The sequence below is a fragment of the Mus musculus genome, chromosome 8 (assembly GCF_000001635.26).
Source record: "Mus musculus strain C57BL/6J chromosome 8, GRCm38.p6 C57BL/6J".
In the NCBI taxonomy this organism is placed as follows: domain Eukaryota; kingdom Metazoa; phylum Chordata; class Mammalia; order Rodentia; family Muridae; genus Mus; species Mus musculus.
The window spans coordinates 75,710,362-75,724,531 of record NC_000074.6 but is presented as its reverse complement, the minus strand read 5'-3'; the positions used below and the strand labels follow the sequence as shown (position 1 = coordinate 75,724,531).

The 14,170-nt window shown below is 41.2% G+C and overlaps 1 protein-coding gene and 1 pseudogene across 3 annotated transcripts in view; one reads left to right on the top strand and one right to left on the bottom strand.

Annotated features, from left to right (window-relative positions):
- The window catches only part of Iqcm (IQ motif containing M), a 535,822-nt gene that overhangs the window by 259,977 nt on the left and 261,675 nt on the right, over nt 1-14,170 (bottom strand). For all 3 annotated transcript variants that reach the window (XM_030243772.1, NM_001164235.1, NM_027944.1), the window contains one exon: nt 9,704-9,762. In XM_030243772.1, coding sequence (XP_030099632.1) covers nt 9,704-9,762 — 59 coding nt within the window. The remainder of the gene's footprint in view (nt 1-9,703; nt 9,763-14,170) is intronic.
- On the top strand, nt 11,227-13,070 carry Gm7901 (predicted gene 7901; annotated as a pseudogene).

The window sequence follows — 14,170 nt, the reverse complement described above, 5'->3', positions numbered from 1 at the left end:
AGACTTGAGCTTTGTACAAGTAGATAAGAATGGATCAATTCACATTCTTCTACATGCTAACTGACAGTTGAGCCAGCACAATGTGTTCAAATTTCTGTCTTCTTTTCACTGGATAATTTTAGCTCCTTTGTCAAAGATCAAGTGATCATAGGTGTGTGAGTTTATTTCTGGATCTTCAATTCTATTCCATTTATCTACCTGTCTGTCCCTGTATAAGCACTGTACTGGCTAGTTTTGTGTCAACTTGACACAGCTGGAGTTATCACAGAGAAAATAGCTTTAGTTGAGGAAATGCCTCCATGAGATCCAACTGTAAGGCATTTTCTCAATTAGTGATCAAGGGGGAAAGGCCCCTTGTGGGTGGGACAATCTCGGGGCTGGTAGACTTGGTTCTATAAAAGAGCAGACTGAGCAAGCCAGTAAGGAACATCCCTCCGTGGCTTCTGCATCACCTCCTGCTTTCTAACCTGCTTGAGTTCCAGTCCTGACTTCCTTTGGTGATGAACAGCAGTATAGAAATGTAAGCCAAATAAACTTTCCTCCCCAACTTGCTTCTTGGTCATGAAGTTTGTACAGGAATAGAAACCCTGACTAAGAAAAGGACCATGCAGTTTTTATCACAATTGCTCTGTAGTGCAGCTTGAGGTCAGGCATGGTAATTCCACCAGAGATTCTTTTATTGTTGAGAATATTTTTTGCCATCATGGGGTTTTTTTTGTTGTTGTTGTTTTCCCAGATTAATTTTGAAATTTTCCATTCTCACTATGTGAAGAATTAAATTGAATTTTTAAGGGGATTTTATTGAATCTGTAGATTGCTTTTGGTAATGTAACCATTTTTACTATATTAATCCTGCCAATCCATGAGCATGGGAGATATTTCCATCTTCTGAGATCTTCTTTAATTTCTTCTTTCAGAGACTTAAAGTTCTTAACATACAGATCTTTCACTACTTCAGAGTCACACCAAGGTATTTTATATTATTTCTGGCTATTGTCAAGGGAGTTATTTCTCTGATTTCTTTCTCAACCTGTTTATCCTTTGTGTAGAAAAAGGCCACTGATTTGTTTGAGTTAATTTTATGTCTAGCTACTTTACTGAAGTTGGATATCAGGTTTAAGAGTTCGCTGGTGGAGATGATATGATAGTATATATATAAGTGACCCTAAAAATTCCACCAGAGAACTCCAAAATCTGATAAACAGCTTAGGAGAAATAATTGGATATAAAAATTTGTTTTTTTTAAATATTTTATTAGGTATTTTCCAAATTTACATTTCCAATGCTATCCCAAAAGTACCCCATACCCTCCCTCCCCCACTCCCCTACCCACCCACTCCCACTTTTTGGGCCTGGCGTTCCCCTGTACTGGGGCATATAAAGTTTGCATGTCCAATGGGCCTCTCTTTCCAGTGAGGGCCGACAAGGCCATCATTTGATACATATGTAGCTATAGACAAGAGCTCCGGGGTACTGGTTAGTTCATAATGTTGATCCACCTATAGGGTTGCAGATCCCTTTAGCTACTTGAGTACTTTCTCTAGCTCCTCCATTTGGGGGCTCTGTGATCCATCCAATGGCTGACTGTGAGCAACCACTTCTGTGTTTGCTAGACCCCAGCATAGTCTCGAAAGAGACAGCTATATCAGGCTCCTTTCAGCAAAATCTTGCTAGTGTAAGTAATGGGGTCAGCGTTTGGAGGCTGATAATGGGATGGATCCCTGGATATGGCAATCTCTAGATGGTCCATCCTTTTGTCTGAGCTCCAAACTTTTTCTCTGTAACTCCTTCCATGGGTGTTTTGTTCCCAATTCTAAGAAGGGGCAACATGTCCACACTTTGGTCTTCGTTCTTCTTGAGTTTCATGTGTTTTGCAAATTGTACCTTATATCTTGGGTATTCTAAGTTTCTGGACTAATATCCACTTATAAGTGAGTACATATCATGTAAGTTTTTTGTGATTGGGTTACCTCACTCAGGATAATGCCCTCCAGGTCCAACCATTTTCCTAGGAATTTCATAAATTCATTCTTTTTAATAGCTGAGTAGTACTCCATTGTGTAAATGTACCACATTTTCTATATCCATTTCTCTGTTGAGGGGCATCTGGGTTTTTTCCAGCTTCTGGCTATTATAAATAAGGCTGCTATGAACATAGTGGAGCATGTGTCCTTCTTACCTGTTGGGACATCACCTGGATATATGCCCAGGAGAGGTATTGCGGGATCCTCCGGTAGTACAATGTCCAGTTTTCTGAGGAACCACCAGACTGATTTCCAAAGTGGTTGTACAAGCTTGCAATCCCACCAACAATGGGGGAGTGTTCCTCTTTCTTCACATCCTCGCCAGCATCTGCTGTCACCTGAATTTTTGATCTTAGCCATTCTGACTGATGTGAGGTGGAATCTCAGGGTTGTTTTGATTTGCATTTCTCTGATGATTAAGGATGTTGAACATTTTTTCAGGTGCTTCTCAGCCATTCTGTATTCCTCAGGTGAGAATTCTTTGTTTAGCTCTGAGCCCCATTTTTAATGGGGTTATTTAATTTTCTGGAGTCCATCTTCTTGAGTTCTTTATATATATATTGGATATTAGTCCCCTATCTGATTTAGGATAGGTAAAGATCCTTTCCCAATCTGTTGGTGGCCTTTTTGTCTTATTGACGGTGTCTTTTGCCTTACAGAAGCTTTGCAGTTTCATGAGGTCCCATTTGACAATTCTTGATCTTACAGCACAAGCCAATGCTGTTCTATTCAGGAATTTTTCCCCTGTGCCCATATCTTCGAGGCTCTTCCCCACTTTCTCCTCTATAAGTTTCAGTATATCTGGTTTTATGTGGAGGTTCTTGATCCACTTAGATTTGACCTTAGTACAAGGAGATAGGAATGGATCAATTCACATTCTTCTACATGATAACCACCAGTTGTGCCAGCACCATTTGTTGAAAATGCTCTCTTTTTCCCACTGGATGGTTTAGCTCCCTTGTCAAAGATCAAGTGACCATAGGTGTGTGGGTACATTTCTGGGTGTTCAATTCTATTCCATTGGTCTACTTGTCTGTCACTATACAAGTACCATGCAGTTTTTATCACAATTGCTCTGTAGTAAAGCTTTAAATCAGGCATGGTGATTCCACCAGAGATTCTTTTATCCTTGAGAAGAGTTTTTGCTTTCCTAGGTTTTTTGTTATTCCAGATGAATTTGTAGTTTGTTCTTTTAATTCTTTGAAGAATTTAATTGTAATTTTGATGGGGATTGCATTTAATCTGTAGATTGCTTTTGGCAAGATAGCCATTTTTCAATGTTGATCCTGCCAATCCATGAGCATGGGAGATCTTTCCATCTTCTGAGTTCTTCTTTAATTTCTTTCTTCAGAGACTTGACATTCTTATCATACAGACCTTTCACTTTCTTAGTTAGAGTCATGTCAAGGTATTTTATATTATTTGTGACTATTGAGAAGGGTGTTGTTTCCCACTTTCTTTCTCAACCTGTTTATCCTTTGTGTACAGAAAGGCCATTGACTTGTTTGAGTTAATTTTATATCCAGCTACTTCATTGAAGCTGTTTACCAGGCTTAGGAGGCATTTTTAGAGTCACTTATATATACTATCATATCATCTGCAAAAAGTGATATTTTGACTTTTTCCTTTCCAATTTGTATCCCCTTGATCTCCTTTTGTTGTCGAATTGCTCTGGTTAGGACTTCAAGAACAATGTTGAATAGGTAGGGAGAGAGTGGGCAACCTTGTCTAGTCCCTGATTTTAGTAGGATGGCTTCCAGCTTCTCACCATTTACTTTGATGTTGGCTACTGGTTTGCTGTAGATTGCTTTTATCATATTTAGGTATGGGCCTTGAATTCCTGATCTTTCGAAGACTTTTATCATGAATGGGTGTTGGATTTTGTCAAATGCTTTCTCTGTGTCTAAGGAGATGATCATGTCGTTTTTGTCTTTGAGTTTGTTTATATACTGGATTATGTTGATGGATTTCCGTATATTGAACCATTGCTGCATCCCTGGGATGAAACCTACTTGGTCAGGATGGATGATTGTTTTAATGTGTTCTTGGATTCGGTTAGCAAGAACTTTATTGAGGATTGTTGCATCGATATACATAAGAGAAATTGGTCTGAAGTTCTCTATCTTTGTTGGGTCTTTTTGTGGTTTACGTATCAGAGTTATTGTGGCTTCATAGCATGAGTTTGGTAGAGTAACTTCTGCTTCTATTTTGTGGAATAGTTTGTGAAGAACTGGGATTAGATCGTCTTTGAAGGTGTGATAGAACTCTGCACTAAACCCATCTGGTCCTGGGCTTTTTTTTTTTTTTTTTTTTTTTTTTTTTTTTTTTTTTTTGGTTGGGAGACTATTAATGACTGCTTCTATTACTTTAGGGGATATAGGACTGTTTAGATCATTAACCTGATCTTGATTTAACTTTGGTAGGTGATATCTGTCTAGAAACTTATCCATTTCATCCAGGTTCTCCAGTTTTGTTGAGTATAGCCTTTTGTAGAAGGATCTGATGGTGTTTTGGATTTCTTCAGGATCTGTTGTTATGTCTCCCTTTTCATTTCTGATTTGTTAATTAGGATGCTTTCCCTGTGCCCTCTAATGAGTCTAGCTAAGGGTTTATCTATCTTGTTGATTTTCTCAAAGAACCAGCTCCTCCTTTGTTTGATTTTTTGATTAGTTCTTCTTGTTTCCACTTGGTTGATTTTGCCCCTGAGTTTGATTGTTTCCTGCCATCTACTCCTCTTGGGTGAATTTGCTTCCTTTTGTTCTAGAGCTTTTAGATGTGTTGTCAAGCTGCTAATGTGTGCTCTCTCTAGTTTCTTTTTGGAGGCACTCAGAGCTATGAGTTTTCCTCTTTGAAATGCTTTTATTTTGTCCCATAAGTTAGGGTATGTTGTGGCTTCATTTTCATTAAACTCTAAAAAGTCCTTAATTTCTTTATTTCTTCCTTGACCAAGGTATCATTGAGAAGAGTGTTGTTCAGTTTCCAGGTGAATGTTGGCTTTCTATTATTTATTTTGTTATTGAAGATCAGCCTTAATCCATGGTGATCCGATACGATGCATGGGACAATTTCAATATTTTTGTATCTGTTGAGGCCTGTTTTGTGAACAATTATATGGTCAATTTTGCAGAAGGTACCTTGAGTTGCTGAGAAGAAGATATATTCTTTTGTTTTAGGATAAATGGTTCTGTACATATCTGTTAGATCCTTTTGTCTCATAAGTTCTGTTAGTTTCACTGTGTCCCTGTTTAGTTTCTGTTTCCTTGATCTGTCCATTGGTGAAAGTGGTGTGTTGAAGTCTCCCACTATTATTGTGTGAGTTGCAATGTGTGATTTGAGCTTTACTAAAGTTTCTTTAATGAATGTGGCTGCCCTTGCATTTGTAGCATAGATATTCAGAATTGAGAGTTCCTCTTGGAAGATTTTAACTTTGATGATTATGAAGTGCCCCTCCTTGTCTTTTTTGATGACTTTGTGTTGGAAATCAATTTTATTAGATATTAGAATGGCTACTCCAGCTTGTTTCTTCTTACCATTTGCTTGGAAAATTGTTTTCCAGCCTTTCGTTCTGAGGTAGTGTCTGTCTTTTTTCCTGAGATGGGTTTCCTGTAAGCAGCAAAATTTTGGGTCCTGTTTGTGTAGCCAGTCTGTTAGTCTATGTCTTTTTATTGGGGAATTGAGTCCATTGATATTAAGAGATATTAAGGAAAAGTAATTGTTGCTTCCTATTATTTTTGTTTTTAGAGTTGGCATTCTATTCTTGTGGCTGTCTTCTTTTAGGTTAGTTGAAGGATTACTTTCTTGTTTTTTCTAGGACGTGCTTTCCGTCCTTGTATTGTTTTTTTTTTTTTTTTTTTTTTTTTTTTTTTGTTATTATCCTTTGAAGGGCTCAATTCATGGAAAGATAATGTGTGAATTTGGTTCAGTTGTGGAATACTTTGTTTTCTCCATCTATGAAAATTGAGAGTTTGGCTGGGTATAGTAGCCTGAGCTGGAATTTGTGTTCTCTTAGTGTCTGTATAACATCTGTCCAGGATCTTCTGGCTTTCATGGTCTCTGGTGAAAAGTCTGGCGTAATTCTGATAGGCTTGCCTTTATATGTTACTTGAACTTTTCCCTTACTGCTTTTAATATTCTATCTTTATTTGGTGCATTCATTGTTCTGATTATTATGTGTTGGGAGGAATATCTTTTCTGGTCCAGTCTATTTGGAGTACTGTAGGCTTCTTGTATGTTCATGGGCATGCTATTCTTTAGGTTTGGGAAGTTTTATTCTATAATTTTGTTGAAGATATTTGCTGGCCCTTTGAGTTGAAAATCTTCAATCTCATCTACTCCTATTATCTGTAGGTTTGATCTTCTCATTGTGTCCTGGGTTTCCTGGATTTTTTGAGTTAGCATCTTTTTGCATTTTGTATTTTCTTTGATTGTTGTGCCGATGTTCTCTGGAATCTTCTGCACTTGAGATCCTCTCTTCCATTTCTTATATTCTGTTGCTGATGCTCGCATCTATGGTTTCAGATTTCTTTCCTAGGGTTTCTAGCTCCAGCGTTGCCTCACTTTGAGTTTTCTTTATTGTGTCTACTTCCCTTTTTAGGTCTAGTATGGTTTTGTTCATTTCCATCATCTGTTTGGATGTGTTTTCCTGTTTTTCTATAAGGACTTGCAACTCTTTAGCAGTGTTCTGTATTTCTTTAAGTGAGTTATTAAAGACCTTCTTGATGTCTTCTACCATCATCATGAGATATGCCTTTAAATCCGGGTCTAGGTTTTCGGGTTTGTTGGGGTTCCCTGGACTGGCTGAGGTGCGAGGGCTGGGTTCTGAGGAAGGTAAGTGATCTTGGTTTTTTTTTTTTTTTTTTAGTAAGATTCTTAGGTCTGCCTTTCACCATCTGGTAAACTCTGGAATCAGTTGTTATCGTTGTCTCTGGTTAGAGCTTGTCCCTCTTGTGATTCTGTTATTCTCTACAAGCAGACCGTGGCGATTAGCTCTCTCCTTAGTTTCAGTGGTCAGAGCACTCTCTGTAGGCAGTCTCTCCTCTTTCAGGGAAGGTGCACAGATATCTGGCTTTCATACTTGCCTCCTAGAAGAAGATGAAGGCCCAAAACAGGACCTGTCCCAGAAGCTGTTAGCTTTTGTAGTTCACATTCTCACCTGTGCAGACTAGTCTCAGTGGAGTCCGGGAACCAAGATGTCTCCTGCAGATGCTCAGGCAAAGCCCTCCCGGGTTGGGCAGACACCTATCCTCTGGCAGGGAAGGTGCCCAGATGTCTGGAGCCCGAAAAGGGGGATGCCTCAGAAGCTCTGTGGCTCCCACCTGTCCCAGAAGCTGTTAGCTTCTGTAGTCCACCCTCTCACCTGTGCAGAGTAGTCTCAGTGGAGTCTGGCATCCAAGATGCCTCCCGCAGATGCTCAGGCCCTTTTGTGATTTCTTTATTGTTTCTACTTCCATTTTTAGATCTTGGATGGTTTTGTTCAATTCTTTCTCCTGATTGGATGTGTTCTTATTTAAGGGAGTTATTTATTTCCTTCTTATAGTCCTCCATCATCATTACCATGAGAAGTAATTTTAGATCCATATCTTACTTTTCTGGTGTGATGGTGTATCCAGGACCTGCTATGGTGGGAGAGTTGGGTTCTGATGATGCCAAGTAACCTTGGTTTCTGTTGCTTCTGTTCTTAAGCTTGCCTCCTGCCATCTTATTATCTCAAGTGCTCCCTGCCATCAATATATCTGATTGGAGCCTGTCTTTTCTGTAATCCCAGTTGAGTCAGAACTTCTCAGAATCCAGCTTTCTTTGTGATTTTGTAATTCTGGGATACTGTGATGCTGAGATCTGAATGTGTCAGAGTTCTTGGCAGTCAAGCTTCCTCTGAGACCCTGAGATCCTGGTGTGACCAAGCTCTTGGGATCTTAAGATCCTGGATGTGGTACCTTCTCCTTTGGAATCATGGGGCTGTTTGTTGAATTTGAAACCAAGGTTGACCAGTGTTCACTGGAAGGTTCCTGATCCACTGGTCAAGAGGGGTTCCTGTGCCCATGCTCCAGCTAGCCCCAGGCTCCCAGTTCTGTTGGAACAGATGTTGTATTCCACTCACCAGCTATCCTAAGATCCTGGGTGTGCTAGGGAACCTGGAGGGGTGGAGAGTCCTGTGGGGACCGTGGGACTGTCAATTTCGGGCCAAAGGTAGCCCATCACTGGCTCTGACTGTAAGGAACCCAAGCCAGTGGTTGGGTGGGGTTCCTGTGTTGGTGCTCTAGCTGTCCCCAAGCACCCCTGGTTCTGTTGGAACAGATTGTGTTCCTATCACCAGTGATCCTAAGATCCTGGGCATGCTAGGGCACTAGGGAGATGGAGAGTCCTCTTGAGACTGTAGGACTGTCCACTGAGTTTGGACCCAAGGTGGCCTGGCGCTCTTGCTTCACTATCTTAAATTTCATTGTCTTCTGTTTGATTTTTATAAATTCTGCAAGTTTTTTGTTTAGTTTTAGGTTTGGGTTTTTTGTTTTGTTTTGTTTGTTTTGGTTTTTGTTTGGTTGGTTTATTTTTGGCTTGCTAGGGGCTTTTTTGCTTTTGTTTTGTTGTTTTTAAATAATGTGTTAAATATAGACTTGTTTATGACTGCGTTGGTCTAATTATTTAGTGATTTGTCTTTAAATGTCCTTTGTCTAGAAATTTCTTCATTATTTTAATAGCTTCCCTTTCTATGTTGGAGAGGACCCTGTCTTTATGAACATCATCTTGTGCATGAAATTTTCTTTACAATGCACATAATCTAACATCTAGAATATTTCCTTAAAGATTTATTTTTATTTTTAAATATTTGTATAGGAGAAGGGGTTATTCATATGTAGGCTGTTACCCACAGAGGCCTGAAGGAATATCAGATGCCCTGGAGCTAGAGTTAGAGCCAGTCATAATCCACCTAATGTGGGTTTTAAGGACTTAATCAACATCCTCTCCAGAGCAGCATGGGATCATGACCACTCAGCAATCTCTTCAGCTCAGATCATCTCCTTTGAATATAGCCAAGTAATTCAAATAAAAATTAATTATTCAAGTTTTTACTTTAGACTGGACTCTGTGGTTTATTTTGCACATGCACAGTTCAGAAGCCAGTTAGTAGCTAAGGAAGAGTTTACATTCAGACCCATAATTCCCCCTCTGGACTCTTCTCCTTTGTAGAATTCCATAATTAGTTTCTAGTTACTCTATAGCCCCAGATTCTCCAATAATGTTAATAAATTAATTTATTCCCAGTTTATGAAAAAGCACACATCTGGAAACTGACATTTCAGAAAATTTGCTCTGCAATCCAGGGGTCCTTATTTCAAATCCCTGGCATGCATGTAAAAAGTTAAATACCAGCATCAAGGCAAAAAGATAGGTGGATCTGGAGAGCTCACTGGCCAGCCTGTCAAGCTGAAGTTCTGGCTCAGTGTGAAACCTTGTCTCAAGTAATAAAGTGATTAGCAATAAATGAAGATGCTCAATGTCCAACTCTGGCTTCAGCATGCATACTCATAGATTCATATATTTGTACACAAATTACACAATTAATTGAGCTCTCAACAACTTATACTCCCTGGTATTTCAGTACTAAAGTCATTGGGTATATTTTCCACATGAAAAATTAACACACTTATTAGTGTTTTTCTTCTTTGATATAAAAGACCAACCTTTTTTCTGTCTTCAGTTCTTTCTTTATAGGTTGCAGATCTTTCTTCCTAATGGGTCTCTGTAAAGAGTTGAGATAAGAAGAAAATAACTTGACTACCTGTAAACTTTTAATTTCATTTATGTTATAGTTTCAAGTGAAGAATAAATCTTCAAAATAAAAATATATTTATATTCTGATATATCACAAACTCAATATTCATATGAATATGTGTGTATACTTAAAGTAGTATAATTGTTGAATTTTCTTCAGTATTTTTTGCATGCAGATATATAACGCTTAGTAATAATTTTGGCAAAAAGGTGTTTTATAAATGTATTATAGGTAAAATTTTATTTATTTGACTCTGAAAATAAATCTTTACATTTTTATAAAATATCTGCTGTAACACTTTATAAAACAAATGCCATCTATGAAAAATAAAAATAACTTTAAATCAGGTTAATAAGGAAATATAAGTAGAAGGATGATGTGGGATATTTCCTGATGTTGACTGGTATGTCTATTAGATATAGAAATCAAATTCCTAGCTATCAAAGAATTATGGAGTAAACTACATTACCCTCAAATTCTTGAAGCCTTAATTCGTATGTATATGTTTATCTCAAAGGCTTCAAAAACTGTGTGAGGTGCAAGGATGAGGTCAAGAAAAGGAACAAGCATAAGAATAAGATCCTGTGATGACACAAGGCAAGGAGGCAAAAAAAAATGTTTGATACTGTGTTTTCTTATACATTTCTTTAATGCTAGACAATTATAACACTGGATGGGAAGATCACCCCATAATATCTTTGAATAACCAGTCATTACCTCTGACCAGTGTGAGGCAAAGGTGAAGCAAATCCATTTCATCCATTGCCCATGATGACTTTTGAAAAAAAAAATAGGCATGAGAAATTTGAACTAATCCTGATAACTGCATGAAAAATGTAGCATGGGAGGTCATTGTAAATGGAAAGTTTTGTGATATAATATGGCATGCACATACTGTCTGCAAAATCTGTCTTTTCTATTCACATTTAAGCTTCAAATGTGTCTTTGATAACTGAAGCCAGAAAGAACTTCACATAAAACCAGAGACACTGAAACTTATAGAGGAGAAAGTGGGGAATAGCCTCGAAAATTTGGGCACAGGGGAAAAATTCCTGAATAGAACAGCAATGGCTTGTGCTGTAAGATCGAGAATTGACAAATGGGATCTCATGAAACTGCAAAGCTTGTGTAAGGCAAAAGACACCGTCAATAAGACAAAAAGGCCACCAACAGATTGGGAAAGGATCTTTACCTATCCTAAATCAGATAGGGGACTAATATCCAATATATATATAAAGAACTCAAGAAGGTGGACTCCAGAAAATCAAATAACCCATTAAAAATGGGGCTCAGAGCTAAACAAAGAATTCTCACCTGAGGAATACAGAATGGCTGAGAAGCACCTGAAAAAATGCTCAGCATCCTTAATCATCAGAGAAATGCAAATCAAAACAACCCTCAGATTCCATCTCACACCAATCAGAATGGCTAAGATCAAAAATTCAGGTGCCCAGTCACCGGAGCCAGCCCTGCCTGCAGTTCCCTGAACTAAGTGCTTCTGCCCACCCACAGCAACTGATTCTAAGGCCTGACTCTAGCAATGGCCTTCGCAAATCTGCGCAAAGTACTCATCAGTGACAGCCTGGACCCCCCTGCTGCCGGAAGATCCTGCAAGATGGAGGGCTGCAGGTGGTGGAGAAGCAGAACTTGAGCAAGGAGGAGCTGATAGCTGAACTCCAGGACTGTGAAGGCCTCATTGTCCGGTCTGCTACTAAGGTCACTGCTGATGTCATCAATGCAGCAGAGAAGCTCCAGGTGGTGGGCAGGGCTGGCACAGGTGTGGACAATGTGGATCTGGAGGCTGCCACGAGGAAGGGCATCCTAGTCATGAACATCCCCAACGGGAACAGCCTCAGTGCTGCGGAGCTCACCTGTGGGATGATCATGTGCCTGGCCAGGCAGATTCCCCAGGCAACAGCTTCGATGAAAGATGGCAAATGGGACCGGAAGAAGTTCATGGGGACAGAACTGAACGGGAAGACACTGGGAATTCTTGGCCTCGGCAGAATCGGAAGAGAGGTGGCCACCCGAATGCAGTCCTTTGGAATGAAGACTGTAGGCTATGACCCCATCATCTCTCCTGAAGTCGCCGCCTCCTTTGGTGTTCAGCAGCTGCCGCTGGAGGAGATCTGGCCTCTCTGTGACTTTATAACTGTCCATACCCCACTCCTGCCCTCTACCACAGGCTTGCTGAATGACAGCACCTTTGCTCAGTGCAAGAAAGGCGTGCGAGTGGTGAACTGTGCTCGAGGAGGCATCGTGGATGAAGGTGCCCTGCTGCGTGCCCTGCAGTCTGGTCAGTGTGCTGGGGCTGCACTGGATGTGTTTACAGAAGAGCCACCACGGGACCGGGCCTTAGTGGACCACGAGAATGTCATCAGCTGTCCCCACCTGGGTGCCAGCACCAAGGAAGCCCAGAGCCGCTGTGGGGAGGAAATCGCAGTCCAGTTTGTGGACATGGTGAAGGGGAAATCTCTAACAGGCGTCGTGAACGCCCAGGCCCTCACCAGTGCCTTCTTTCCACACACCAAGCCTTGGATTGGTCTGGCAGAAGCAATGGGCACGCTGATGCACGCCTGGGCTGGCTCCCCTAAAGGGACCATCCAGGTGGTTACACAAGGAACATCTCTGAAGAATGCTGGGACCTGCCTGAGCCCTGCAGTCATTGTCGGCCTTCTGAGAGAAGCATCTAAGCAGGCAGACGTGAACTTGGTGAACGCTAAGCTACTGGTGAAAGAGGCTGGCCTCAATGTCACCACCTCCCACAACCCTGGGGTTCCAGGGGAGCAGGGTAGCGGGGAATGCCTCCTGACTGTGGCCCTGGCAGGTGCCCCCTACCAAGCTGTGGGCTTGGTCCAGGGCACCACACCAATGCTGCAGATGCTCAACGGAGCTGTCATCAGACCAGAGGTGCCACTACGCAGAGGCCAACCCCTGCTCATATTCCGGGCTCAGCCCTCCAACCCTGTGATGCTGCCCACTATGATCGGCCTCCTGGCAGAGGCGGGTGTACAGCTGCTGTCCTACCAAACCTCCATGGTGTCTGACGGAGAGCCCTGGCATGTCATGGGCCTGTCCTCCCTGCTGCCCAGCCTGGAAACGTGGAAGCAGCATGTATTGGAGGCTTTCCAGTTCTGCTTCTGACCCTGGGGTTCAGCACTCTCAGCCCCACAGGCTCTTCTGAAGAAACCCGCTCAACTGTGACCTATAGGGAGAGGGGATCGCAGAACCAGGGCATCTGCCTGAACTAATACCTAGTAAAGAATTCTTAACTCAAAAAAAAAAAAATTCAGGTGACAGCATATGCTGACGAGGATGTGGAGAAAGAGGAACACTCCTCCATTGTTGGTGGGATTGCAAGCTTGTACAACCACTTTGGAAATCAGTCTGGTGGTTCCTCAGAAAACTGGACATGGTACTACCAGAGGATCCTGCAATACCTCTCCTGGGCATATATCCAGAAGATGCCCCAACCAGTAAGAAGGACACATGCTCCACTATGTTCATAGCAGCCTTATTTATAATACCCAGAAGCTGGAAAGAACCCAGATGCCCCTCAACAGAGGAATGGATACAGAAAATGTGATACATTTACACAATGGAGTACTACTCAGCTATTAAAAAGAATGAATTTATGAAATTCCTAGGCAAATGGATGGACCTGGAGGGCATCATCCTGAATGAGGTAACCCAATCACAAAAGAACTCAAATGATATGTACTCATGGATAAGTGGATATTGGCCCAGAAACTTAGTATACCCGAGATATAAGATAAAATTTGCAAAACACATGAAACTGAAGAAGAACAAAGACCAAAGTGTGGACACTTTGCCCCTTCTTAGAATTGGAAACAATTACCCATGGAAGGAGTTACAGAGACAACGTTTGGAGCTGAGACAAAAGGATGGACCATCTAGAGACTGCCATATCCAGGGATCCATCCCATAATTAGCCTCCAAACGATGACACCATTGCATACACTAGTAAGATTTTGCTGAAAGGACCCTGATATAGCTGTGTCATGTTAGACTATGCTGGTGCCTAGCAAACACATAAGTGGATGCTCACAGTCAGCTATTGGATGGAGCACAGGGCTCCCAATGGAGGAGCTAGAGAAAGTACCCAAGGAGCTAAAGGGACCCTATAGGTGCAACCCTATAGGTGGAACAACATTATGAACTAACCAGTACCCCGGAGCTCTTGACTCTAGCTGCATATGTATCAAAAGATGGCCTAGTCGGCCATCACTGGAAAGAGAGGCCCATTGGACACGCAAACTTTATATGCCCCAGTACAGGGGAATGCCAGGGCCAAAAAGGGGGAGTGGGTGGGTAGGGGAGTGGGGGTGGGTAGGTATGGGGGACTTTTGGTATA